The 25,238-nt window shown below is 42.8% G+C and overlaps 1 protein-coding gene across 1 annotated transcript in view; it reads left to right on the forward strand.

Annotated features, from left to right (window-relative positions):
- LOC124551251 (arylalkylamine N-acetyltransferase 1-like) overlaps positions 1-25,238 on the forward strand; it is a 74,622-nt gene that overhangs the window by 37,586 nt on the left and 11,798 nt on the right. The window contains exons 3-4 of the mRNA XM_047126247.1: positions 19,539-19,705; positions 24,670-24,794. Of these exons, the coding sequence (XP_046982203.1) occupies positions 19,539-19,705; positions 24,670-24,794 (292 nt within the window). The remainder of the gene's footprint in view (positions 1-19,538; positions 19,706-24,669; positions 24,795-25,238) is intronic.

The following is a 25,238-nucleotide window of genomic DNA, read 5'->3' on the forward strand; positions in this document are numbered from 1 at the left end:
TACAGCGCCATATACCATGAATGGGCAGTGATGCTTTGAGTGAACTATACACATTTTTTGGCATAGAATCCTAATACGTAATACAAATGGGAGATCCCATTTTAAATTACAAAGTTGACCTCACCCACGCAGGAGCGGCTAGTTAGAAAGTGTCCACTTGCAGCACAGACAGATGTCCTCTTTACTGATGCTAACGCTTCACGTACAACGATTTTCTGTATGGAGCATAATTTTTGAGATATTTAGTTATCTAAAGTTAAAACAAACACCCTATATATTACTAAACAGTTAAATCAGTCACACAGTCACTGATGAATCTTTCTGGTTGTATGGCCACGAGCACTGAAACCTTTCCGATTCTAACGTTTCGTCCACATCTGCGCTCGACATCTTCAGAGCTTCTCGTGGTCCCGCAGAGTCTTACCAACTGATGGTTCGCGTGCATGTTCAGCTATCTGCTCTTCCTGGGGATGAAGGACGCAAGGAAGTGTTTACCCTGGGGAATTTACTGCAACAGCAACGTGTACAACTTTCATTTATTACTTCCATGTGTTAGCGAGTCGTTTAGTCAGCGATAGTGACATGAATTGCAGGGCTGTAATAAGCTGGCCTTACTACCAGTCAAATAAGGCCACTGGCCGCCAAAATTGTTCTCTGTCGCAATTTAATCGGTCGAGTTGGAGGATGAGCCGTGAGGGGGTTCCCTTGTCTTTTTGTGCGTCCTGCAGGCATAATGTTAGAATAGGCAAGGATCTCCATTACTTGGGCTGGGTCGTGCAAGGGTTGTGCCAGAAACCACCGAGTTACATGAAATATGCAGGACGGTGTGACGTTCAACGTCTGCTGTAGGTAGCACTGGCGGTAGTTGGCCGCAGAGCCCCATGCCTCACACACACACACACACACACACACACACACACACACACACACGCATAGTCCATGATGGGCCCCACACGAGCCCAGAAGAGTGGGCGGCCACAGTCGACCGGCAGGGTGGATCCTTCATGCAGGAGCGGGCAGTGTGCGCCAAGTCGTTGCTGCACCTTGCGATCAACACTGTGTATGTGCCTTTGCCAGGTGAGCGTAGGGTCAAAGGTGACATAAAGGTATTTTGCATCATTGGTCCATGGCATAGTCTCGCAGAAGAGCTGCAGTTGTGGCTTCATTGGACAATGTCTCATGGCTAATAATATTGCTTGGCTCTTAGTCGCTTTGATGCCTATCCACAGAGGCATACCGACAATCTTTCTTTCCACGAATAATACGAGGCTGCAATAGAAGGGAGAACCGTTAGAGATACTCAAGGTACCCTCCGCTACACACCGTCAGATGGTTTGCGGAGTATGGATGTAGATGTAGATGTAGATCCGATGGAGCCAGACGTTGTGCGTAAAGATATTGATAAAGGTGACGAGCAGCTCTCCCACTACCGTGAGCTTCGCCATACAGAAGAATCGGGTCGGTGCGTTCTGCAAATGTGAGCTCAACCGTGTTGCTCTGACACTCACAGACACGTGAATGTGGCTCAAACGAGGTCAGAGGTAGGATGGAAGTCAAATGACTTCAGCCAATCAGACGTAAGCATTCCCCACCACGATTACCCTGTTGCAAACATACCTAGCAAACATGTTTTAAAACGGCTGTACGTTTCCAGTCATGGGTTACTATTCAAAATACAGCGTGTATCAAAGAGAATCATCCTATTTTTAAAAAATCAATTATTAGGTTATTTGAGATAAGTGGATGAACAAAATACTATTGGAAAGAGCAAACTGTAGAGTTTTACATGCTTCCCACTAGGTAGCAGCAGTGTGCGCCTGCTTCAGTTCTAGTAAAAATGGTGTCGGGACAACAGTAATAACTGTTCAGCGTGATTTTAGTGCTAGGTACTGGATCCTCCTATTAGCACAGACCATTAGACGATAGCATGAACAATTCCGAACAGGTCGTTTGTGTAAAGGCAAATCACCAGGCCATCCCCGAGTGTCTGACACACGTCGAATGCATCCGCTGTAGTTTCACAAGGAGTGTGCAGAAATCCAGCTGTCGAGCAGCTCAACGTGCCCCCAGTGTCCGTCTGGCGTGTGTTGCGTCGACGTTTACACATGAAACCGTACAAAATTCGGTTACTGCAAGCTTTAAATCAAAGGATTACTGGACGATGGATCGGTCGCATTGGAGCAAACGATTCAGCCTTACATTACTAGCCTCCAAGGTCACCGGACCTGAATGTATGTGATTATTTCTTCTAGGGGTTTATAAAAGACTCTATTCATGTGCTCCATTACGAAAAATAGTGAATTAACTGAGACATCGTTTAACAGCAGCTGTGGAAGCTGCAACTCAAGACATGCTCGCTGCACTGTGGGAACAATTTGAATATTGCATTGACATATGTTGTGCATCCCAAGGAGGACATATTGAATACCTATGAAAAGGTATGAAAAAAACTGGGTTTTCCGTTCACCAAAAAATAAATTCATTGTATATGTTTATTAGTTTCAGGAATATAGACGTGCCAAATCTGATGATTCTTTTTGATATGCCTTGTACACAAAAGAAAAAGTTTTGTTTCACTCCGGTTCCCAGAACTCATGGAGATAGACGTTGACTGTGGGTATTGTATCACAGACACAGTCCCTTTGACTGTTCAGTGAGCTGGCCTGAGTGGCCGAACGATTCTAGGCGCTACAGTCTCGAGCTGCGCGACCGCTACGGTCGCAGGTTCGAATCCTGCCTCGGGCATAGATGTGTGTGATGTCCTTAGGGTAGTTAGGTTTAAGTAGTTCTAAGTTCTAGTGGACTGATGACCACAGCAGTTAAGTCCCACAGTGCTCAGAGCCATTTTGAACTGTTCAGTGATGTAACTAAACCCACCCGAAGATGTAAACAACCATTCATGAGCAGTGCCTATTAGATGGAGGGTGTCAGACAGTCGATCAGTTCCAGTCATTCCACCAGGAAGGAGGTGCACGGCTCGTGTTGCTTGTAGTTCAGCCGTGCCTAGACAGTCAATACCGCGGTTCGATCGCATCTGCATTGTTACTTTGTGCCAGGAAGAGCTCTTAACAATGGAAATGTCCAGGCGTCTCGGAGTGAACCAAAGCAATGTTGTTCAGACATGGAGGAGATGCAGCAACTGTCGATGGCATGCCTCGTTCAGGCCTCTGAAGGTCACTACTACTGCAGTGGATGACCGCTACCTGTGGATTATGACTCGGAGTAAGCCTGACAGCAACGCCACCATGTTGAATAATGCTTTTCGTGCAGGCCATGATGCGCAACTTCACTGCCAACGTCCATGGCGAGGTCCATCTTTGCAACCACGACACCATGCAGTGCAGTACAGATGGGCCCAACAACATGCTGAATGGCCTGCTCAGGATTGGCATCACGTTCTCCTCACCGATGAGTGAGAGATGTGTTTGGAGGCAATCCGGTTTGGCTGAACACCTTAGACACACTGTCCAGCGAGTGCAGCAATGGAGGTTTCCTGGTGTTTTGGGGTGGCATTATATGAGGCCGACATATACCGATGGTGGTCATGGAAGGCGCCATAATGGCTGTATGATACATGAATGCCATCCTCCGACCGATAGTGCAGAATATTGGCGAAGCATTCGTCTTCATGGGCGACAATTCGCGCCTCCATCATGCCACATCTTGTGAATGACTTCCTTCAGCATAACGCCATCGCTCGACTAGAGTGGCCAGCATGTTCTCCAGACATGAACCCTATCTAACATACCTGGGATAGATGGATGTTTATGGACGACGTGACCCACCAACCACTCTGGGGGATCTACGCCAAATCGCCATTGAGGAGTGTAACAATCCTGACTTACAGTGCCTTGATGAACTTGTGGATAGTATACCTCGACGAATACAGGCATGAATCAATGCAAGAGGACGTGCTACTGCGTATTAGAGGTACCGGTGTGTACAGGAATCTGGACCACCACCTCTGAAGCTCTTGCTGTATGGTGGTACAACATGAAATGTGTGATTTTCATGAGCAATAAAAAGCGCGGAATGATGTTTATGTTGACCTCTATTCCACTTTTCTGTCCAGGTTCCGGAACTCTCGGAACCGAGGTGATACAAAACATTTTTTGATGTATGTGTTATGCACTCACTCCCCTTTACAAGTTGTAGGGTGTTTGCAATGGGAATTTCCGAACACCCCGCACAGATTAACATCCTTATATTCGGCAAAATCGGAAATACCATAGACCCCAGAATCCACTAGAACACAGGTTATGTTCTCCAGTTTTGTATTTTTTTGGATCATCTCTGTCCTTTGTATCAGTTTCTAGTAATTTGATGAGGAGCTTCATCTATACCATCTTTTCTTTTGTTCAGATATCAAGCTCCTCATTTGTTATACTATTAAATAGCCATAACTAGGACATTCGTCCACGGTTTTGACGTACACTTTTCGTAAATTCTTCTTCTCTGTTTCCGTACGTCGACACCATTTCTTTAAGCTGGCTGCGGTGGTCTCGCGGTTAAGGCACTCAGTCCGGAACCGCGCGACTGCTACGGTTGCAGGTTCGAATCCTGCCTCGGGCGTGGGTGTGTGTGATGTCCTTAGGTTAGTTAGGTTTAAGTAGTTCTAAGTTCTAGGGGACTGATGACCACAGAAGTTAAGTCCCATAGTGCTCAGAGCCATTTGAACCATTTTTGAACGATTTCTTTACAGTGATATTATCAGAAACCGTACTGGGTCCTATTACTTACGAAGTCTTCGAGCCACTCACATACTTGGGAACCAATCCCATATGCTCGTACCTTAGTTAGGAGTCTGCAGTGGGGCACCGAGTCAAACGCTTTCTGAAAGTCAAGGAATATGGCATCCCTCTGATACAGTTCATCCATGGTTCGCAAGATATCATGTGAAAAAAGGGCGAGTTGCGTTTCGCAGAATCCTGTAATGTTTGAATACTCCATTAGTAGTGTAGCGCTTGACACAGTCACGTCGATTAAATATTTGGGCGTAACATTGCAGAGCGATATGAAAGGGGACACACATGTAATGGCAGTTGTGGGGAACACGGATAGTCGTCTTCGGTTAATTGGTAGAATTTTGGGAAGATGTGGTTCATCTGTAAAGGAGACCGCTTATAAAACACTAATACGACCTATTCTTGAGTACTGCTCGAGCGTTTGGGATCCCTATCAGGTCGGATAGCAATTCAGAGGTGGGCTGCTAGATTTGTTACTGGTAGGTTTGATCATCACGCGAGCGTTACGGAAATGCTTCAGGAACTCGGGTGGGAGTCTCTAGAGGAAAGGAGGCGCTCTTTTCGTAAATCGCTACTGTGGAAATTTAGAGAACCAGCATTCGAGGCTGACTGCAGTACAATTTTACTGCCGCCAACTTACATTTCGCAGAAAGACCACGAAGATAAGAGAGATTAGGGCTCGTACAGAGGCATATAGGCAGTAATTTTTCCCTCGTTCTGTTTGGGAGTGGAACAGGGCGAGAAGATGCTAGTTGTGGTACGAGGTACCCTTCGCCACGCACCGTATGGTGTATTGCGGAGTATGTTTGTAGATGTAATAATTGAGGCTCAGGGCAGCACATCTCAAATTTTTAACACAGATGCGCCCATCTGCTTGTCGTCTTCTAAACAGCGCAAGAGATTCCCACTGAACCCGAGAAGCAATAAGCTATTACACACGGCATCCATTTCCAGGAAATAACGCGTGCACGTTTGCGTAAGCGCAGTTGCGCTGTTGGGAATGTAAGCACATACGCGAAGTTGAACAGAAAAGAAGGTTCCTGTGGACGAACTACAGACGCAGTACTCGCCGAATGCTAGCGGGGATAGCCCAACTGCGGGAGCCTGCTTCAAAGGCTCACCCAGGGAAACTTGGCAATATCGCGCCGTGTCGAAAGTGATAGAAATATTCCTCGTGTAGCTCTGAAATCTGTAGCAAGAATGTTACTGTTGCTTACACCCGTCGTCTAGTGGAAGCGTCTTTGAGTGGTAATCAAACAATCCTTGATGCCTCGTGCGATCTACATCTTCTTCATACTCCGCAAGCCACCTAAACGGGTGAGGCGGAGGATACTTTCAGTACGGCTATCTGATCCCTCTAATTCTGTTCCACTCGCGAACAGTGCGTACGAAGAATGATTGTCGGTAAGCTCTAATTTCTCGAATTTTCTTTCTCCTCGTCGTCAATACGCGAGATGTGTATATATATATATATATATATATATATATGTGTATGTGTGTGTGTGTGTGTGTGTGTGTGTGTGTGTGTGTGTGTGTGGTGGGGAGGGGGGTGGAGGGGGTGGGGGAAGTAATATGTTTTTAGAATGAAATTTTTCACTCTACAGCGGAGTGTGTGCTGATATGAAACTTCCTGGCAGATTAAAACTGTGTGCCGGACCGAGACTCGAATCCGGGCCCTTTGCCTTTCACGGGCAAGTGGTCTACCGACTGAGCTACCCAAGCACGACTCACGCCCTGTCTACATAGCTTTAATTCCGCCAGTACCTCGTCTCCTACCTTCCAGACTTCACAGAAGCTCTCCTGCGAAACTTGCAGCTCTAGCTCTCCTGGAAGAAAGGATATTGCAGAGACATGGCTTAGCCACAGCTTGGACGATGTTTCCAGAATGAGATTTTCACTCTGCAGTGGAGTGTACGCTGATATAAAACTTTCTAGCTGATTTGGAAGGTAGGAGACGAGGTACTGGCGGAATTAAAGCTGTGAAGAGGGAGCGTGCGTCGTGCTTGGGTAGCTCAGTCGGTAGAGCACTTGCCCCGAAAGGCAAAGGTCCCGAGTTCGAGTCTCGGTCCGGCACACAGTTTTAATCTGCCAGGAAGTTTCAAGTAATATGTTGTCCAACTCCTCCTGAAAAGTGCTGTCCTGAAATTTCAATAGTAAATCTCTCCGTGATGCACAACGCCTCTCTTGTAACGTCTGCCAGCTGAGTTCGTTTGGCATCTCCGTAACACTTTCGCGCCAGCTAAAAGACCCCGTGACGAAATGCGCCGCTCTTCGTTGGATCTTCTCTATCTCCTCTCTCAGTTCTAGCAGATAGGGATCTGAGACAGATGAACAATAGGTACTCAAGAAGTGGGCGATGAAACGTCTTATAAGCCACTTCTTTCGTGGTTGAGTTACATTTCATTAAGAGTCTTTCAATGAATCTGAGTCTTATGTCATCTTTTCCCACTAACTGTTTTATATGGCCATTCTACGTAAGATCGTTCTGGATAGTTACGCCTAGATATTTTACGGCAGACGCTGCCTCCAGCTGTTTATCATCAATAGTGTAGTTGTACAGTAGTCGATTTCTTTTCCTATGTAAGCGCAATATGTTACATTTATTTACATTCAGGGCCAACTGCCAGAGTCTGCACCATTCATCAAATCTCTGCAGGTCGTTCTGCAAATTCTTACTACCTTCTGGCCTTGCTCCTTTGGTATGAACAACTGCATCAACCGCGAATAGCCTTAAAGAGCATCTAACGCATTATACTAAATCATTTATATATATTGTAAACATCAACGGTCCTATCACTGGTCCCGGCGGAGGTTCGAGTCCTCCCTCGGGCATGGGTGTGTATGTTTGTCCTTAGGATAATTTAGGTTAAGTAGTGTGTAAGCTTAGGGACTGATGACCTTAGCAGTTAAGTCCCACAACATTTCACACACATTTGAAAATTTTGGTCCTATCACACATCCCTGTGGTACTCAAGGTATTACCTTTACATCTGTCGATTTAGTTACGCTAAGAGCGAAGTGTTGAGTTTCATCTGCAAGACTCTTGAATCTAGTCACAGGTCTGCTCCGATACTCGGTAAGCTCGAATTTTATTCATTAAACGGCAATGGGGGACTGTGTCAAATGTCTTAGTGAAATCAAGGAACACGGCATCAACCTCAGCGCCGTCGTTCACGGCACTGTGGATCTCGTGGAGTAACGGAGTGAGGAACAAATTTTCTCAGGATCTCTATTTGTGGAATCCATGTAGAGGAAATGTTTCATTTCCGATAACGTCATAATTCTTGAGCAGAAAACCGCTTAGATTTCGAACAAAAATAATCAGCAGTGGCAGTTGAAGATTTCCAGCGAAAGAAGTCACCCCTTATTCAGCCAACGGCCTTGTCAAAAAAGGCGGTGGAGCAGACAGAGGTTCAGGGCATTCTCTAGCCCTTCCGGTGGAAAACTGCCCTTAAAGGTGGAAAAATCAGCAATGATCAACGATGCTGGCACGGTAGCTGAACGTGTTTGGTCAGAGGGTTAGCTGCCCTCTGTAATAAAAAAACTGAGTGAATAGATTAACTATGAACTTCAGCTTCTTATAAGAATTTTTGTATCTGACTGAAATGTATTACTGTCTGATTGTGAGTTGTAATGTCTGGTAATCAGGTGGTGTGCTACATTGGAAAAGTAGTAGTTAAATTTATTAGCCACTACTGTGGAGTTGATTATTTTATTGTTGTTTTCACGAAGTTCTATATTTTGTGGGCTAATGATGTAGTACCTGTTTCTCTTTTTATGATACTCCATGTTGCTTTAGTCTCATTCCTGGAATTTTTTATTTGTTTGTCATTTTATATTTTCTTTGCTTTTGTTATAACTTGTCTAAGTATTTGGTTATATTGTTTAAAGTAGTTGATAAATACAGGATTTGCACTTTGCTTTCAGTATTCATATAAGTTCCTTTTATTCTGGCATGATATTATTATTCCTATTGTGATCATTTATTTGGTTTATGTACAGAATTTATAAGTGATGTTTGTTTAGGAAAGTCTACTTCAAAAAAGAAAAAAAAAAACGAAATGTTTGTACATGGCCATAAATTTATCAAACTTGTCATCTTTGTCGTTTGAACTGTAAACATCAGTCCAGATTTCTCTTCTCAAGAGAGAACAAAAGTAATCTATGTTTTCATTATTAAACTTCCTGACAATAGCTCTAGTTTTCTGGGCTTGTGTGTTTCCTGGAATAGCCAGTGTTAGTATTTGGGCATTGTGATCACTGAAACCAGTGTTTCCAGTCTATGTGTTGCAGGTATGTTTATCTGTATTTACAAACACCTGATCTATGGTTGTTGCAGAAGTAGTGGTTATACACATTGGGTTAGTTATAGTTGGTTTTAGGTTAAAGGACTTCAGTAAATCTTTGATTTCATCTTTAAATTAACTGGGTTTGGAGAAATCAACATTTAAATCTTTACATATGATAATATTTTTTTAAGGTGTTGGAATCCTCAAACAGGTCTTCCATATGAGAATAAAAAACTTTATCACCATCTGGTGACCTATATACACAGATGATTACAGAATTTCTAGTTGGCAGTTCTACTATTGAGAGTTCTATGTGTCTTTCTTTAGATAAGCTGTCAAATTTGGTTATGTTAGTGAAGTCTATATCTTCTCAAACATATATGCAGTTATGCCTGAGTACTTCTCTACAAAATGTGCCAGCTAATGTAAACTGAGGTAGGTGTGCTAGTTCTATCATGCCTTTATTTAGCCAGTGCTCAGTAAAGCATAAAACAGAAATATCACTTATATCATTTAACAAGATTTGTATTTCATTCAGCTTATTGGAAAGGGACTGAACATTCTGATGGAACAATTTAGAGTATGAAACAGGGACTATATGTGTCTTGCTTGACCACTTACCTCTTTTTTACATCTAGTATTGTTAGCTGTAAAAAATCCTCCTTGTTTTGAGGTGTTGGTGGTGTCTTCTTGCTAGCTGGTTCCCTGGATTCATGGCCCTGCCTTTCGTGTGCTGTAGTGCTTCTAATGGTAATCCACTTGTCCAGTAGCATTTGTTTCATTTTAGGCACATGTATTGCACTGGTTTTCACATTGTATTTGTTTTGGTGAAACACTGATGTCTTCAGGTAGACTGGTCGATTCAGAGATAAATGCATCTGGTTTGTATGATTGTTAATTTTAATTAACAAAGACAGTCTATTACATACTTGCTCCTCCCCCTGTCTCTTCAAGTGGAATCTGTGATGTGTCCTGAGTGCAAAACTTACAGCCACAGATATTCGTGCACATGTCTCAATTCAGGTGTAAAATGGAACAATGGAAACTCCAGGTTGGTATATGAACAATATAGGAAAAGATAGAACCTCCCGGCTGGTGTATCAACAATGTAGGGAAAGACAAATTGCTACTTACCATAAAGATGACATGTTACGTTGGAAACCGACACAATTAAAAGACATACACATAAGCTTTCAGCTGTAGCCTTGGTCAGAAAAGGAAAGAGAAACACACACCAGTTCTTAACACAAGCAAGGACACATCATGCACATATTACCGCCAACTCAGGGAGCATGGCGGTCATGTGTACATGAGGTGTGCCTGCTTATGTGAATGAGTGGTGTGTGTTTCTCTTTCCTTTTCTGATACAGGTTGTGGATGAAACCTTAAGTGTAAGTGTCTTTTATTTATGCCTGTCTGCAGCTTATCAAATCATATTTATGATAAACAGCACTCTATCTTTTCCTACTTTGTTGAGTGTAAAATATGCAAGTACATACACAGCGTATGTCACTCATTTTCAGACTCTGGCCTCCACGGAAAATGGCGATACACTTGTCGTAGTCAGTGATGATCTTTCTGCCCTGAACAAACGAGAAGAAAAACTGCTGCACATAAGTAAACATCACACTTGTAAGGACCCTAAAGTACTGAAAGAACAAAATGACATATTCAACTCTGAACTGTTGGGCTTAATGAATGAGATCTCTACAGCTAGTGAACCTTTGAGGTGTGTTGGCAGACTGGAGAGTCTACACAAGCCATGCTGTCCTGTTCTCAATTGTGACGCCACCATCAAAACTGCAGAGTTCACATTTGGTTGCCCTGGCAAGATACCAAAACTAGGATGCCTGCCTCTCTTTTTGCCTGCACCATGATCACCCAAGTGGGGCTTACATATGCCAACAATGTGGCCTGCTCCATCTCACATGATCACAGATCGTTAAGGTTCTATTTGCCATCTAAAACTTTTACGTGTTTTGTTATGATGCTTGATACCAAACTTGGCCTATTTCATTTTTCCCACTGTCTCTGTCCACGTGTATGCATAAACTCTGGCGTTTAGTTGCTGCACTTGCATTTAATGTTTACTTCGCTATTTGCAAGAAAACAGTAGATTCTACAGTTTTTGCCAACAAGGTAATTTCGTTTTTCACATGTGCACCAACAGCGTGGATCCGGCATTGGTTCATTGTTATGACAGCAGCAACAGCAGCTTGAACAGCAGTTAGAGTTGCTTTGTCAGTTGGTTACAATTGCCACAGTCCTTCCGCATCATCCCACATCCTCAGCTTTTCCACCCTGCTGAGTGGCAAAGGAAGAGTGGGAATTGTTTGTGTAGTATTTGCAACAGCATTACACAGTGTTTCAAGTAATGGGCCAACTGTGCAAATGTCCTTTTTTGCTAATCGAAACCAAAAAAATTTATTTGCTTCAGAAAGTAGCTCCATTAACAGATCCATGTGACATTGTCATTTTTTCAATGTGTGAGTTATCCAGTGCTTACTGTCATAAACAAACCCATATTGTCGCAGCCTGTACTGAACCGAAAATGGGTCAGCCCTGTCGGGTATGGTTAGTCAACCATTATATATTCTAATATGGCTACTACAGTCGGAATTTCTCTGTTGTCACCACATTCAGCCTTCTGTGCTCCTCTAGCAGCATTCGGTCTGCACCCTGTCTGTCTTTAGGCTATTCACTTATTGTAATCAGAGGTCTAATCAGTATCATGCCCTTAGACTATCCACCCATTGCAATCCCTTGTATGGAAACATGGCTGTACCATATATAGTCAGGGATTTGATCAGTGATGATACTACTGCAGCAACCCCCCCCCCCCCCACCTCCCCCCTCCCTACTTTTCCCTGGTGTGAGGGTTAAGCACTTTACAGCATTGCTTCCGTCTACTTTTCCCTGGCATGGAAGTTAAGCAGAGCTGTTTCTCAACCAACAACACAAACATACATTCACACACTAGTAACTCCAGATATTTGCCACTGTCCTCCCACACTAACACGTTCTACTGTCGAGGCTATGTGACTTTCTTAGTCCCGGGCAATGAGATGCCCCACCTTGAAACCAGCTAGTACGAAGTTTGTGACTGATTTTACTAGATGGCTCGCAAGCCACCCAAGAGGTTTCTTGAAATTCCACCACCCCTCTTCGTATAATATTAGTAATTACCTTTGCCCATCTCTCTTGCTTTAAGGACATCGCACCCCCTCCCCTCCCCAAGGTGCTACATACTCAATTCACTGCTGGTTAACTAAGACCAGACCTGTTCTGACCCACGGTAAACTTGGTTTAGTAGAGGCCAAATTTCTTTGACTCAGTTCCTTACTCTCCTGCTAGGCCGGCAGTAGGCAACCGATTCCTCTTACCCTACTGCCCCATCAACGTTTCTATTCTGTGTTTTTCCTTTCTGCTGTCTGGGAAGTGATGCTTGGCTATGCCTTCCAGCAGCACTACAAGAACTAATATAACCATGTATATCAGACACACTTTTCCAGCCATTTTATAGAGATATCGCACGAAGCTACGAGATGACTTCCGGCTGTTAACCCCCAGAGGGCAGTGAGGTTTTGTTGACATGAAGTGATGTATGAGGTTGTTTTATTGAGGTTATTGGTGAGCAGTCAAAAGGTCCTGTGTGTGTTATTTTAAGTGATGTTAAATGGTCTGTTTTATTCTGCCACCCCAGAGGTCAGAGCAGAACCATTAACCATGATTCATTTGATCATACAGTGAGTTTCCAGTTGAGACAGTCTTTTTAGTTGTCTAAATTGTGGCCTATGTTCCCAGTGCACGCTTGCTATAAGCAGAGACCGCATGGCACAAACACGTGGGCTGGCACAGAGGTCGCCTTGCGATAAGCTAGTCACGCCCCCGGACGCTACCACTTCTCTCCCTATTCTTCTCCTTGTTTGCCGTAATTGATTCTAATCTTCCTACGATTTATCAGTCATTTATTGTATAGGTTTTGAGTGACAATGTACACAGAGTATTATATAGAGTATAGCTCTAAGAATACTTTCGAGCAACTCAGCCCTTCTACTTAACGGTAGTGGTTCACTATTTAATTGCTCTCCATGTAATATCACCACCCTTCTGAGGAATTTATCTTTATTGGTTTATCACTATGAGCAGTGTTTAGAAAAGGACCTTTGGCGTGACTTCGGTCATCTCTTCCTGCTGTCCCTAAACAGCAATTTCCTGGAGAATACCATATTAAGTTGTGAAATGCAAGCAAGAGTGTTCCTTGCTGCCCTCATATGATAGTAGTTCAGTAGAAGATAGTAATGAGTAGAAAGGAATAGTAAAAAAGTAAAATACCCCCAAAAGAAAAGGCATGGCCCTCCTTTAGACGTAAAGAACTATGTATGTGTATGAAGGCCCCCCCCCCCCCCCCCTGTGATCTATTCATCGCCCCTTCCGGAACCCCCCCACTTATGGCTGCCTGTCACGGTCAGCGACCTCCGCCACTACCACCGCTAACAGCTGATTGGTGCAACCAGTGCTGCCACTCACAGTGTCCCACACCACCACCGCACCATCCGCCAACATCACCCAATTATTGTCATTTTTTAATACAAATCTAACACAAAAACACAAATAATCAAAATGTATTGTTAAAATTATGTAAGGCCGTCCTTCCCAGGAGCCCCTCTAGTAACTGTCAGTTTACCACCCCCTCCCACCCTCCCATGCTTCAATCCTGCGGAGGGGTGAAGGGTGTACAATGGGGGCCATTATTGAATGGATTTATTGGTATAAAAATTTGATTTTTATTTTTCACTTGATGTTCGTCAGTGCCTTCTGCCTGGCAGCTAGTTGCAGCATCTCAGTCACGTTGCCCATAAATGGATAGAACCACTCGGAAACTCACGTGTTGAACCATCGGCAGCTAAATTCACGTGTTGCTGATGAGGTAACGCTATTGAACTGTCTGTCTTACGATCTGGCCGACCAATAGGGAGGCTTGGAGGCGGTCAAGTGGGGGTGGAACCACGGCCAGCTGCTGGGAGTGGACACGCCATTCGCAATCTTTTGCCGGCAGGTTACAAACTGATCAGACTCCCACATCTCCTGCTTTCTTGGGCGGTAGCCCATTCAGTTCCCGCGGCTTCTCTAGGCCTGCCTGTTTATGGCATTAAACATTCATGCATATAAAAAATGTATAATTCTTCATGGGTGCCTACAGTTTTCCCCTCCTGGCAAATCATGATGCATTAACATTACTACAGAAATTTCGAGAGTACTTTCCAGGATGAGTCAGACAACATACTACTTCCTCCCACATACATCTCCTGTAATGACCATGAAGAGATAATTCGAGAAATTAAAGCCAATACAGAGGCTTACCAATGATCATTCTTCCCACAATCCATTGTTGTTGTTGTGGTCTTCAGTCCTGAGACTGGTTTGATGCAGCTCTCCATGCTGCTCTATCCTGTGCAAGCTTCTTCATCTCCTAGTACCTACTGCAGCCTACATCCTTCTGAATCTGCTTCATGTATTTATCTCTTGGTCTCCCTCTATGATTTTTACCCTCCACACGGCCCTCCAATGCTAAATTTGTGATCCCTTGATGCCTCAGAACATGTCCTACCAACCGATCCCTTCTTCTTATCAAGTTGTGTCACAAACACCTCTTCTCCACAATTCTATTCAATACCTCCTCATTAGTTATGTGATCTACCCATCTAATCTTCAGCATTCTTCTGTAGCACCATATTTCGAAAGCTTCTATTCTCTTCTTGTCCAAACTATTTATCGTCCATGTTTCACTTCCATACATGGCTACACTTCACTTCATACAAATACTTTCAGAAATGACTTCCTGACACTTAAATCTATACTCGATGTTAACAAATTTCTCTTCTTCAGAGATGCTTTTCTTGCCATTGCCAGTCTACATTTTATATCCTCTCTACTTCGATCATCACCAGTTATTTTGCCTCCCAATAGCAAACCTCCTTTACTACTTTAAGTGTCTCATTTCCTAATCTAATTCCCTCAGCATCACCTGACTTAATTTGACTACATTCGATTATCCTCGTTTTGCTTTAGTTGATGTTTATCTTATATCCTCCTTTCAAGACACTGTCCATTCCATTCAACTGCTCTTCCAAGTCCTTTGCTGTCTCTGACAGAATTACAATGTCATCAGCGAACCTCAACATTTTTATTTCTTCTCCATGGATTTTAATACCTACTCCGAATTTTCCTTTTGTTTCCTTTACTGCTTGCTCAATATACAGATTGAATAACATCAGGGAGAGGCTACAACCCTGTCTCACTCCCTTCCCAACCGCTGCTTCCCTTTCATGCTCCTCGACTCTTATAACTGCCATCTGTTTTCTGTACAAATTGTAAAAAGCCTTTTGCTCCCTGTATTTTACCCCTGCCACCTTTAGAATTTGAAAGAGAGTATTCCAGTCAACATTGTCAAAAGCTTTCTCTAAGTCTACAAATGCTAGAAACGTAGGTTTGCCTTTCCTTAATCTTTCTTCTAAGATAAGTCGTAAGGTCAGTATTGCCTCATGTGTTCCAATATTTATACGGAATCCAAACTGATCTTCCCAAAGGTGGGCTTCTACTAGTTTTTCCATTCGTCTGTAAAGAATTCGCGTTAGTATTTTGCAGCTGTGGCTTATCAAACTGATTGTTCGGTAATTTTCACATCTGTCAACACCTGCTTTCTTTGGGATTGGAATTATTATATTCTTCTTGAAGTCTGAGGGTATTTCGCCTGTCTCATACATCTTGCTCACCAGATGGTAGAGTTTTGTCAGGACTGGCTCTCCCAAGGCCGTCAGTAGTTCTACTGGAATGTTGTCTACTCCCGGGGCCTTGTTTCAACTCAGGTCTTTCAGTGCTCTGTCAAACTCTTCACGCAGTATCGTATCTCCCATTTCGTCTTCCTCTACATTCTCTTCCATTTCCAGAATATTGTCCTCAAGTATGTCGCCCTTGTATAGACCCTCTATATACTCCTTCCACTTTTCTTCTTTCCCTTCTTTGCTTAGAACTGGGTTTCCATCTGAGCTCTTGATATTCATACAAGTGGTTCTCTTTTCTCCAAAGTGCACTCCATTCACAACTGGAACAGCGTACCACCCCACGCGACCATTCTCAGCGAGTGTGATGGTGGCATGTGGAGAGGTCCCATTCTGGCAATGTTTTGGAGTGGCACTGGTGTTACAGTGTGTGGAGTCACCAGCTATGACTTCATGAAGTGGCTGGTAGTGAATGAGGGGATTCTGATGCCACAACCGTATGTCACAGACATCCTGCATTCTCATGTGTTACATCAAATGCAACACTATTGTGGTGCAATTTTTTGCTAGCATGATGCTCATCCACGCATAGCACGTTTCTCTCTGAACTGCCTGCATGATGTTGAGATACTCTTGTGGCCAGCTAGATTGCTAGGTCTGTCCCTGATAGAACACGTGTGAGACCAGCTCGAACATTAACTCCATCCCAGGTCCAGTATTGAGGATATCGAGGACCAGTTACATCAATTGTGAGCCAACTTCTCTCCGGACACGACTGCTTTATGGCACCCTTCCCAACCAGATCAGTGCATGCATCAAGGCTAGAGGGGGTGTGACAGGATACTGACAACTTGTTTCATACTGCCAAGTTCTTAGTAAATTTGACTCAATTTTATAATCATTGAAATGACATCATAATCCCTCCCAACCCATGAAGTTTCATTCCTTTGCCTTCCTTCCCCCTCCACCTCCCCCTCCCCCTCCCCCATCTGAGTGCTCCACTTTCTCAGTCAGATGATGTACCTCAACTTGACAGACAATTTTAGTGTAGTTATTTGCATGTTCTAGCCAACAGCCTCGCTGCAGTTCAAAAATGGTTCTAATGGCACTGAGCACTGTGGGACTTAACATCTGAGGTCATCTGTCCCCTAGAACTTAGCTACTTAAACCTAACTAGTCGAAGAACATCACACACATCCATGCCTGAGGCAGGGTTCGAACCTGCAATCGTAGTAATCACGCGGTTCCGGACTGAAGTGCCTAGAGCCACTCAGCCACTGTGGCTGGCCTTGCTGAAGTGATAACACCTGTTTCCATTAGATCACCAAAGTTAAGTGCTGTTGGGCTTGGCTAGCACTTGGAGGGGTGACCCCCCCCCCCCTCCCCAGTCTGCCAAGTGCTGTTGGCAAGCAGGCAATTTGACTGACAAGGGGGCCTCCCCTTGTTGGGATGTTGGGATCACAGACATACTTCAAGCTTTAGTAGGCCATTAAAAAAACATAATGTGAAAGTTGTACGGTGCACTACTCTGGCAATTCCAAGAAAATCACAAGAGAAGTTTTACACGTCTATTATGTGCTTATGAATCTGTGCATAGGTGTTGGGTGTTAGAATCTGTGGTGGTGAGGTGATTAGTGTTTGAGCTTCATAAGATGAGAGTGTATGACATGACGGTTTGACTGCCACTTGAACTTAATTATTAATCTATTTTTTCATCACTGGTCATATTTTTTAATTTATATGACATTTGAGGGATAATATTATGAAAAGAACATGTGTATTTGCATGAACTTTCAACTTATGTTTTCTATGCCTGTATCACAAATATTATCCTGCAACATGTGATGTCAAGAGCACATCTGACAAGTAGTTGTTCATTACTCTTGTGCTCTAGCACATCGTGACTTACTATATTAATGATTGATAACAACATCATTCGCATCATTATTTATCAAGGTTTGATTTGGGCTTTCCAAGTCTGTTCCTCATCCTTGAAAATTTAATTACAAGTAGTAAGTAGTCAAATAATATGGGATTCACTACAACTTCATGAAAATGCCCATGAGGTTTTTTCATTATATTACCTCTCAAATGTAAAATAAATTAAATAATGTGACCAGTGAAGAAAAAATGTAGGTTAACAAGTAAGTGTTACCAGGATTCAAACTGTCTCCTCATGCATGACCCTCATGCAGTGTGCTAAAGCTAACCACTTTTTATAATCTCATTTTGTTCATTATTGTTCATTGCATTTGATCATGGTGGGTGATCCATCATGACACCTGTTCAAGAACATTGTTGATCCATTAACTCAGTTTTTCAATTATAGAAGGCAGCTAACCATCTGACCTAACACTCTGAGCTACTGTGCTGGCAACTACTTCACCGCAATGCCTTAGGCTCGGCACCTTCACTCAAATACATGTGTTACACAATAGACATGTAAAACTTCTGTTGCAGAACTGCACCTTATTACTTACACATTATGTTGTTTTGATGGCCTACTGAATGTGTACAAAGTTTGAGGTAAATCTATGATCCCAACGTTGTGGCAACCCCTTGTGAGGAGTAGCAATTAAGGTCCTGTAAACTGACAATGGCGGGGAGAGCAGTGAGCTGGCGACATGCCGCTCCATATCCACATCCACAGGTGTCTATCAGTTGAGGATATATGGTGGTCGGTCAGTACCGTTAAGCCTTCAGAGGCCTGAAACTTCCTGGCAAATTAAAACTGTGTGTCAGACCGAGACTCGAACTCGGGACCTTTGCCTCAAGTCTTGGTCCAGCACACAGTTTCAATCTGCCAGGAAGTTTAATATCAGTGCGCACACTGCTGCAAAATGAAAATCTCATTCTGGCTTCAGAGGCCTGTTTGGACAGAGTTTGGTTTTACTTTTTAGCTGTGCGACATAGCCCTGGGGTCTAAGGCATCTTGTGACGGTTCTTGTGGCTCCCCCCATCAGAGGTTCGCGTCCTCACTCGGGCATGGATGTGTGTGTTGTTCTAAGCATAAGTTAAAGTTAGATTAAGTCTTGTATAAGCCTAAGGACCGATGACCTCAGCAGTCTGGTCCCATAGTCTTTACCACAAATTTCCATTTATTTTTATTTTTATTTTTATTGTCTGATCACCCATGATACACAACAGGTCTGTGCTAAAATTATGTATTTTATACCTACATAAGGCAAAATGACCATCATAACAAAATAAGAGAATTCAGATCTTGTATGGGAACATTTAGGTGTCCATATTTCCCATTTGCTAGTCAAGAGTGGAGTGACTGAAAAATAATCTGAAAGTGGTTCTATGAACCTTCTGCCAAATACTTTAGTGTGGCTTACAGAATGACCAAGTAGATGCAGAGATGGTGCAGGACTATTTTTGTTGTGACCCAGTAACTAAAGTAAGGTACAATCTTTGTTGTATTTTATGATTTCTCAGAAAGGTCAAAGGATATGACCTTTTTGCACATCACTTTACAATTGGGCATTGGATTCACCTGTTTGTATAGTCCTTTTGTAGGTTAAGTGAGGAGAGAAGTACAGGGGGGCATTAGCATTGAGGCCTCACTAGAAAGACTGTAATAGGCTCATTTAGAATTAATCTGATAAAGATGCAGAGAATAAAATCAAGATAGCTTGGCTAGGATTTAAACTGAGGTTCATCTTTTTAGACTCTGAAGAACAGAACTTAGAGACTCAGAAAACAACTTATGTTGACAGATGTTTCTTTGCAAGCAGTCGATACCATGAGTGGCAAGATTATGGGAGTCTTCATAAACCATGTGCACCAACCTGGACATGAAGGGGAGGCTGTCAGAGAGGTTGAGACTTGTCCAGATCCAGCCTTCCGTGAGATCCTGCGGTTCACCACCTCTGTTGATCTCCAGGTGAACCTAGCATTTATAAATGTTCTCATATAACGTACTAGTGAACCAAGCAATGATTCACAGATGCTAATTTTCATGGGCTTTGGGTATATGTCCTAATCTCCTTTTCCTCTATCTTTCTGTCCATCTCTTCTTCCCCCTATCTTTATCCATCTTATCCTCCTCCCCTCATCTCTGTTCATCACCTCCTCCCACCCCTTTCAGTCCATCTCCCCCTACCCCACCCCATTCCCTCTCCCTCTCTCTCTCTCTCTCTCTCTCTCTCTCTCTCTCTCTGCAGACTCACTGAGAAAGAACATGTAAATAGTAGTAAGGAAAAGTGGGGGAACTGTGCACACTTAAGCAAAAGTTATTATTTTGGCATATTTTTTGTAGGTAATCTAAAACCAACTGCATGTAAGATTACTGTAATTTCTCTACTTTCAGTACACTAAATCAAGTTAACTGTAAATAGCACAAATATGTGGTTGGTTGGTTGGTTTGGGGAAGGAGACCAGACAGCGTGGTCATTGGTCTCATCGGATTAGGGGAGGATGGGGAAGGAAGTCGGCCATGCCCTTTCAGAGGAACCATCCCGGCATTTGCCTGGAGTGATTTAGGGAAATCACAGAAAACCTAAATCAGGATGGCCGGACGTGCGATTGAACCGTCGTCCTCCCAAATGCGAGTCCAGTGTCTAACCACTGCGCCACCTCGCTCGGTCACAAATATGTGATTATAAACTGTTCCCCACACCAAGTGGTAATTTTCTGCAAGGTTGGGGAATTATGCTATTGAGAAGGAAGCTTATATTACACATACATGAGTGAAAATAATTTACACTTAATTTATCTGCTAATTTATGTTAAGAAATCAGAGTACTGAAATGTATTTAAACACTAACACGGAATGTGTAAGTACTTTCATTTTTATATTTCAAAACATTTTAGAATATTCATTTCTTGTGCAAGTATTCATCATACACACAGTCTTGGGGTGTTCCTTTTGCAGTAAATGTGGCACAATTCCAAGCAGAGCACACACACCCTGTACCAAGTTCTCCACAGCTGCAAAATAACTCATTCATTAGTTACCACATTTGGATAAGGAGTTCCAAGATCCAGTAAATTGGTTATTGTAGTCATCATTGTGGTGTCAGGCCAGACACCACACTTGCTAGGTGGTAGCCTTTAAATCGGTCGTGGTCCGCTAGTATACGTAGGACCCGCGTGTCGCCACTGTCAGTGATTGCAGACTGAGCGCCGCCACACGGCAGGTCTAGTGAGACGTCCTAGGACTCGTCCCAGTTGTACAGCAGACTTTGCTAGTGAAGCTACACTGACAATTACGCTCTCATTTGCCGAGACGATAGTTAGCATAGCCTTCAGCTACGTCATTTGCTACGACCTAGCAAGGCGCCATTACCAGTTTATATTGAGATTGTTATTAATGTACCGTCAAGAGCGATGTACACCAATTATGGATTAAAGTTAAGTATTCAAGCAACTACGTACTTTATTTACTAGACTCAACTCCTTTAACTGTTCCAGACCACACGCCAGTTTGCATGAGCTTAAACGCGTGCAGTTCGGCCTCCTCTAGCTACACGGTGTTGGCTCTTCTGCCAACACATCAGTCATCATCAACATAATCAGAAATGGTGGGAACATCTAATACCTCTGATTACTCTGGTGTTTTCTGCATACTTCAGATTTTCTTTTTCTCTCTAGCTGCTAGGTAAAGCACCCACATACACTTTTCCCATTCTTGTTATTCAAATCAGTCTGTCAATTCCTTTGATTCTTTACTGTCTTCTTCATTTCAGGTTCTTCCAACTTCTTTTTCATGGGATGCACACCTGTTCTCTTTTAGTGCACCATGACACCAGTGTGTCATTACATGGCTAGTTCTGTATGTTAAACCAATGGCACAGCGTGGTTGACTCTCTACTCCAGGAGCATTTGGGTTCCATTGCTGATGACTTTATTTTCAGAATTTTAGCACTGACTGGCACCAAACACGATAGCCAAGATGTTCTGGTTACTAGTCAAGAACTTTGCATCTTTTTTATTTCAGTTTTTGTTTTTTTACTTTTATTATTTATTTCTAATTTTGGATTTTATTTTATTTTTAATCTTTCAGCTTATTTTTATAATTTTATTTTTACATTTCTTTTTACTCTTACATCAGATATACCAAGAAACAAAAAACAAAGATTTTCATGTAGGATGCATTCAATGCACGTATTTCAAAAATGTATAACTTTTTATCTCTCCTACTTAATCTTGAATATTTTTTTAATCTAGTAGTTTTTTAACATTTAGTCAAAGATTAATGTAACACTTTATCCGTTATGTTTATGGAACACTGTAATTGTGTTTCTTATTGAAAACCTTTAAACATTAATGTTCTTGAAATGGGCCCCTCTTATTGTTACTTTTAATACTTCTTCTATACACAAAATTTCACATCTGTGGCTTCTGTATTGAACTGTTCAGCTTACTGCCTTAAAAATTTAGAGGAAATGGGAGTTACTCCTATAACTCATTCTTCAATCATGCAATCCTGCTGGTATCAATATTTCCTGTACTCTGAATCGGTCATTGTTTGTGGTTTCTATACTGTGGAGGTCTGTGAATCTGCCACTATTGGGGTAAAATTCTTCAGATCCTACTGATTTTGTGACCCTTTCATCATAAATTGAATGTTCCCTTTGCCATCCGCACCAAAAGAATAAAAGCAACACTATTATATCTGCCTGGATCAGTCTGCATGAGTCACTTGAAGCGTTCACTTCATAATGGAACCTGCAAGTCATTGCCATAAGTGTGATCCTCAGGTGGCTGTAAGCAGCAAAATCTTTAAGCTTTGGCAAGTGAGGCTATGGTCTATTTGAACCTCAATTCATAAATTTGAATTTTTGTGTGAATTTTATGAAACTGTGAAAGACTAAATGGCATTATGTGCCTCATCCATTTTGGTTTCACGAGTTTTTGTGTGCCATGCATATCCACAGTCATTGGTAAGCAGAGAATAGGACTTTCCACTTCCAGGTGAGCAAAACTATCACTGACTAAACTGGCCAATGTATAATGTAGGCAGAAACTATAGTGCTGAGGAAATAATACAAGTTGTATGAGATTTTATTGTTTCGCATGTGCAAACAAAAGGAACTATGAATACATGGAATAATTTCTTGTAACTGTGATGGTATACGTGGATTTTTCCCCAGGAAAGCACAAAACAAGTGCCTAATAATGGCACACTTGCAGATAAAATCCTCTTTACTACTTACAGTGGTGCAAACTGATGCATGGCTGTACATGCACTAAGCTCAGAGTACACTGCTTTCCTCTCAAGATATTCCACTCACAGCCCTCCTGTGATGATCAGAGAGTCTTATCTCCTCATATCACTGGTGAATTCTGCACATGTTTCTGCTGGACACTTTATTACTCAAGAGGTTTTTCACCTGAGGGCAATTGGAATGACAGCAAGCAGAGAACAGACTACAGGTAACTCTTTACAACTATTTTGAGGTTGCCTGTGAAAGCAGTTTATGGGCTCTTGTTGCATAGACAGACCAAAGCATAGCAGTCACTGTTTGACAATGAGTCTGGACTTTTACTCCACAAACTGAGATAACTGACACATGTTTTGCACAATCATTTTATCCGACCATTCATTAGGCTTTCACTAGGTGGTGACACTTGGGTTAACTGTATTCTAGTGTAATCTAGTGAGACATAAACAAACTTAGCATATCTTTATTACAGTGGGCAGAATATCACACATCAGAAACAAAACTGTTTCTTTGACACTACCAAAACATTGAGATTAAACATTACTTGAGACTTCCTGGCAGATTAAAACTGTGTGCCGGACTGAGACTCGAACTCGGGACCTTTGCCTTTCGCGGGCAAGTACTATAGCAACTGAGCTACCCAAGCACGACTCATGCCCTGTCCTCACAGCTTTACTTCTGCCAGTATCTCGTCCCCTACCTTCCAAACTTTACAGAAGCTCTCCTGCGAACCCTGCAGAAGTAGCACTCCTGAAAGAAAGGGTATTGCGGAGACATGGCTTAACCACAGCCTGGGGGATGTTTCCAGAATGAGATTTTCACTGAGTGCTTGGGTAGCTCAGTTGCTAGAGCACTTGCCCACAAAAGGCAAAGGTCCCGAGTTCGAGTCTCTGTCCGGCACACAGTTTTAATCTGCCAGGAAGTTTCATATCAGCGCACACTCCACTGCAGAGTGAAAATCTCATTCTGGAAACATCCCCCAGGCTGTGGCTAAACCATGTCTCCGCAACATCCTTTCTTTCAGGAGTGCTCATTCTGCAGGGTTCGCAGGAGAGCTTCTGTAAGGTTTGGAAGGTAGGAGATGAGATACTGACAGAAGTAAAGCTGTGAGGACGGGGCGTGAGTCGTGCTTGGGTAGCTCAGTTGCTAGAGCACTTGCACGTGAAAGGCAAAGGTCCCGAGTTCGAGTCTCGGTCCGACACACAGTTTTAATCTTCCAGGAAGTTTCATATCAGCACACACTCCACTGCAGAGTGAAAATCTCATTCTGTAAACATTACTTAATGGTGGTTCAGCACATAATAGATACAGAGACAGAAATTGGAGAGTGGAAGTCCAGACGCTCTGTTTACTTCCATTCCTTGTACACAGCAGAAGGGGGGGTTGATGTAACTCCATTAGGCTAAGCTAGGTGAAGCTTTACAAGCCCATACGAGCTGGCCTCAGTACAAGCCCGGACCATATGCCTCTTCTACATGAAGGTTATCAGAATAATCATGGCGAGGGGTTCAAGCTAGCTACTAACTGTTCAGAAAATGTCACTCACCATTAACAGCTGGACCCTCTCAATCCATGAACTCCCATTACATTTCCTCCTCAGCTTCTGTGTACTTCACATTCTTGGCAGGCAGTGTGTATTAGCTACCTGTGGAGTCTGGTATAGATGTAATGTGTTTTTCAGGTGTCTGAGAAATTGCGTGCCCTGTTCCCTGATGTACACCTTCACCGGTTGGAGATTGTAGCTGGGTCTGTCGACCCAGCTGCCAGGAATTGTGGAATTGGCATTGCCCTCGTCGAGCACACCAAGTCAGTATCTAACATCTCCATCAACATCATGTGCTGAAATTTATTAGCAGATTAGAGGGTAAAGACTGAAAATTGTTGGAGTTATGCTGTGTGCCATTTTGAAAAATTGTATTCTGAGTAAAATGCATTTGAAGTTTTGAGATGTGTTATAGACATGAACAAAAGGAGAAAATTCTATTTTTAGAAAACCCTTACCATTAATCTGCTATCCCAGGAGTGGTCTGTCATAGTTTTGTAATTGTGATTGAAATCATATCCACTCATTTATCATACAATAATTGAAATATTGGTTGTGGGGTGTATGAATGTACAAGACTTTACAGTCCTGTTTAGCCCGACTCCAAACAGGCACATTATTAGGATGATTCAATAACTGATTTCATATGCATTCCATATAAACTTACTACTTAGTATAACAACTGCTGTGCAGTTTAAAAAAGAAAT

The sequence above is a fragment of the Schistocerca americana genome, chromosome 9, assembly GCF_021461395.2.
Source record: "Schistocerca americana isolate TAMUIC-IGC-003095 chromosome 9, iqSchAmer2.1, whole genome shotgun sequence".
Lineage (NCBI taxonomy): Eukaryota > Metazoa > Arthropoda > Insecta > Orthoptera > Acrididae > Schistocerca > Schistocerca americana.